Source organism: Lolium perenne, chromosome 4, assembly GCF_019359855.2.
Source record: "Lolium perenne isolate Kyuss_39 chromosome 4, Kyuss_2.0, whole genome shotgun sequence".
NCBI lineage: Eukaryota > Viridiplantae > Streptophyta > Magnoliopsida > Poales > Poaceae > Lolium > Lolium perenne.
Window position 1 is genome coordinate 149,861,450 of NC_067247.2, and position 4,400 is coordinate 149,865,849.

At 41.7% G+C, this 4,400-nt stretch overlaps 1 protein-coding gene across 14 annotated transcripts; it reads right to left on the reverse strand.

Annotated features, from left to right (window-relative positions):
- Positions 1-207: 207 nt before the first annotated feature.
- LOC127294792 (uncharacterized) lies at positions 208-4,038 on the reverse strand. 14 transcript variants are annotated; one of them, XM_071818842.1, is made up of 6 exons: positions 3,737-4,038; positions 3,612-3,660; positions 2,292-3,514; positions 1,895-2,061; positions 1,426-1,475; positions 208-1,274 (listed from the first exon to the last, which is right to left on the reverse strand). In XM_071818842.1, the coding sequence occupies exons 3-6, from the start codon at positions 2,341-2,343 to the stop codon at positions 1,139-1,141; spliced, it is 405 nt and encodes a 134-aa protein (XP_071674943.1). In that variant the 5' UTR covers positions 2,344-3,514; positions 3,612-3,660; positions 3,737-4,038; the 3' UTR covers positions 208-1,138. The 14 variants fall into 14 exon arrangements, 6 of the variants coding, with proteins under 6 accessions (XP_071674943.1, XP_071674944.1, XP_071674947.1 ...); XM_071818843.1 differs by having other exon boundaries at positions 2,292-3,174; positions 3,347-3,660; XM_071818846.1 differs by having other exon boundaries at positions 208-367; positions 1,117-1,274; positions 2,292-3,660.
- Between the last annotated feature and the right edge of the window lie 362 nt (positions 4,039-4,400).

Genomic DNA, 4,400 nt, shown 5'->3' on the forward strand with positions numbered 1-4,400 from the left:
TTAGATACGTGAGTAGTCTGTTCCAATCGTAGGTTTGCTACTCAGAATCTGTAAGCTTGTTTGAATTGGCGGTTTTAGATCCTGTAGGTTGGCTGAAACGTGAGAAGTCACAACCGTGAGGTGCAGATTTATTGAACTGAACCCTAGTGCCACCGTGTCATGCTATGAGCTGTCAACAACAATGAATAATCCACATAAAAAACAGCAAGCACAAAAGCAAACCTTTTATATATCTGTGTATCACGGATACGCATGATACTACACAATAGGAAGTAGTTGACAGGTCGTTGCATGGAAATGTACATGAAACAAAAGAGTGGCTGCATACTTGTTCCACTGCATTAACCACATTTTAAGTCTTGCACTCCTGTACATTTCAAACCAAGTAACCGTCAACATGAGCTTCCTTTTCTTTAAGACGGATTACTGAATATGACCCTGAACCTGCCTTTGAACCAAGTAACCGTCAACATGAATTTTAACTTATATGGTAAGTTTTAAACCTGTGCATTTTAACAGAAACAACAAAGGCAAGTAGATTCTAAGAGGTCACCCATGATAAACTACCCCATATATCTTGAAAACATACATGCCATTTCAAACATTAACGCTTTTGTGAAAATGAACACCGAGAGATAGAAGCAAATTTAGAATTATACTCAAGAATTGATTCAGCACCACTATCAAAGCTAAGTAGATCAGCCAAAGGGGAAGGTCATTCCAGATAAATAGGAAGAGTCTTCCACATACTTTGGTGCACTCATAACTTTTACTTGTCAAGTAATCTAGTGATGGTAATTCAGTGGCAGAATGCCTGACTGTTTTAATGACACAAAAAATTATTCTCCACATCCATAAATGAATTTTTTAACCCCAATTTTAATGTGGGATCTTTGGAAATTTAAGCAGCTGCGAAAGATTAAAAGGCTTCATTGTAGAGCTTTTAGAATTCTGACAGTGGTGGGAGAAGAAAATGTTTTTAACCATTATGTGGTGATTTAAACCCAATTAAACAATAGAACCATCCAAATTAAAATAGTATGCATATACCAAGTTTGTAGATTCACATGTAAGATATTAAGTATGGCATTATAAGAAAAGAAATAGACCACTCACATCGGCGTTAGGAAAACTACAGTCAGGCCCAGAAGTAGAACAATAATCCTCCAGGCTTGAGTTCACCAAGGCATGCGGCGAGAAAGCCAAAAGGTCCAATTCTTTTGCTCTGCACAGAAGGGCATGAGCCATATACGCTGAAGTAGGAAGACAGTAACCTGCAATTTCTCACCAAAAATAAAGGTAATCAAATAACCTGGTTTAATGGGAAGAAAGGAGATATTCATATGTCCGCACACTACATGCATGAAGAAAAAGTACATCTAACAGGGTACTAACAATAATTCTGCATATTATATCCAGCCAAACCTTAAGGGTCTCAATGAGCTATTCAAATCCATCACCATCAGAATGTATTCCTAAAAAATGGTAGAGCAAAGTACCTCCCGTTAGCGCAGAGCACAGGCAACAGGGGATTGAGACGCTTCCTTTCATGTACACAAAGGCTAAGTCTATGTGCTGCTACATAGAATCTGTATTACATGTCACAGCCAAAAATAGGGTCTGAATGCACTAAGCCTTCATATAATTCATGTGGTCTTTTGCAGACGAATCACTACTTTAAAAGTACCGGCTGCATCAAAGCAAAATTCATCCATGTTTGCTTTTTTCTTAAGACAAATTAGATTATAACAGTTGCAAAGAAATTTTGAGAAAGATAATTAAGTAGTCGTTAACAAATTATAGGAAAAACAACTTATAAATATTTGTCATGATTTCTTTGGTGAAAAACAAAATGATCAGAATATCAGGCTTTCAAAGTAATCTAGATGAGTACCGAACCGCGTAAAGAAAAAGTTAGGAACCGAGAAGAGCGAGCAAGATGGCCCATGTAACTGAATGCCGCCGACATGGAGCTAAGGTCAAATTCTTTTGCTCTGCACAGAAGGGCATGAGCCATACACGCTGAATTCCTGGCAGCAATAGAAGTAGGAAGACAGTAACCTGCAATTTCTCACCAAAAATAAAGGTAATCAAATAACCTGGTTTAATGGGAAGAAATGTTAAAAGATATTCATATGTCCGCACACTACATGCATGAAGAAAAAGTACATCTAACAGGGTACTAACAATAATTATGCATATTATATCCAGCCAAACCTTAAGGGTCTCAATGAGCTATTCAAATCCATCACCATCAGAATGTATTCCTAAAAAATGGTAGAGCAAAGTACCTCCCGTTAGCGCAGAGCACAGGCAACAGGGGATTGAGATGCTTCCTTTCATGTACACAAAGGCTAAGTCTATCTGCTGCTACATAGAATCTGTATTACATGTCACAGCCAAAAATAGGGTCTGAATGCACTAAGCCTTCATATAATTCATGTGATCTTTTGCAGACGAATCACTACTTTAAAAGTACCGGCAGCATGAAAGCAAAATTCATCCATGTTTGCTTTTTTTCTTAGGACAAATTAGATTATAACAATTGCAAAGAAATTTTGAGAAAGATAATTAAGTAGTGGTTAACAAATTTTAGGAAAAACAACTTATAAATATTTGTCATGATTTGTTTGGTGAAAAAACAAAATGATCAGAATATCAGGCTTTCAAAGTAATGTAGATGAGTACCGAACCGCCTAAAGAAAAAGCTAGGAACCGAGAAGAGCGAGCAAGATGACCCATGTAACTGAATGCCGCCGACATGGAGCTCATACCCGGCGAGACACCATAGTAATAGACATATTTGAATCGATGCTACAATAAACAACCACCTTATGACACCTAGTCCCTAATAGCCCAAAAAATGAACCGCATATGTAACTAAAAGGCTATATTTATAATGTCCATTGATTCTGATAACACACCATTTGTACATGGATAAAGTACGCAGGATCCCTATATAAAAATAGACCCCAAGAACAATTCAGAGAATGTCTGTCTCATCTGTCTCATCCATCTCAACAGCTGCAGGGTACACTCGTATGTGACAAATCCAACCTAGAGATGAGTAGTTCCAACAAAAATAGAGGAAAAGAGCAACCAACAAAATCTGAACCTTAGCACCTGTGGTACACTCCATCACACATGTTCAAGGTAGTAAGGCTGGTCTTGCACCTGTGTCATATACCGACATATCCAGTTATCTAGCCTGGTGCTTGAGAAAACACGGCCACAGTACAGAACTGTGCGGCCATGACCTTGTCCAGCACCACGCCGCCGGTCACCCAGCAATCTAAGAAGATGTCGCCCCAGGCCAGGTTGAAGAAGATGAGAAAAAAATTCGTACCTAAATGCAGAGTTGCGGACGAATCGATGATCTCGAGCAGCTGAGCGGCCATGTTCTTGATGTAGAAGCCAAAGAAGATCTGGAGAACGGACATATCGGTACCACCTGGGCGCGGCACGGGCATCAGAGGGGTGAATGACCACCATCAGAAGGGCCGATCTCCACATCCTCCATACCGTACGGCAGCAAACTCAAGTGAGTGAGTTATAGAGAGATGGATAGGAAGACCAGAAGCGCACAGATGGGACGCAAATGAAGAGAAAACCTGAAAGATTTTTTGTCTGCCGAGGCCGCCGAACATCCATTGCACACATCTAGTATTTGGCATAAGAGAAAAATTAGAAAAAAAGAAGGCACACATGGAAGAGGAAAGGCAGATGTATACCCAACCTGCACGCGAGGCACACGATGGCCCTTGCTACACCTGGCGCTTCACGGCCCCTCCCGTCGACGCCCTCTGTTTGGCTGATTGGCTCCCTCCGACGACGCGAAGCGACCTCCCGGACGCTGCCGCTCGCGGCGCATCGGCCCATGGCAGTGGCGGCAACGGCAGTCCTGGCGAAGCCATAGAGGAGATCGGCTCAGGGGAGTACCAATGTGTTACTGCGCGAATGGCAGGAATGAAGGGTGAGGAGGGCAGCAGCGATGGGAATTTTTTTTGTTGAGCTTCAGCCATGGGGGACTGGGGAGGAATAGGGTTGGCGGATGGGAACTGCTTGTCCGCTTATTTTGTTCGGTGGTGCGCCGCTTTGACCGTCCACGCAACTGATACCTCGCCACGTATTGCGTTTTGTTGTGTCGTGTTCTAATCTGATTTTTATCTCCTTTCCCATAATTTTTTCTGTCTGTCGCGTGCCTTGTAGAAGAATCGGTGAAAACACGCAGCGCTGATAAGAGGAGAAACCGGATGCTAACCGGTAAACTGGGCGAGAGAAAAAAAAGAAACCGGAACCAAACGATGGACTGATTCAATGTACCGTGAAAAAGGAACTAACGTGTCGCAAGCAGGTTGGAGAAAAATACGCCATGAACAGTGTGTAAAACAATCTGGTTG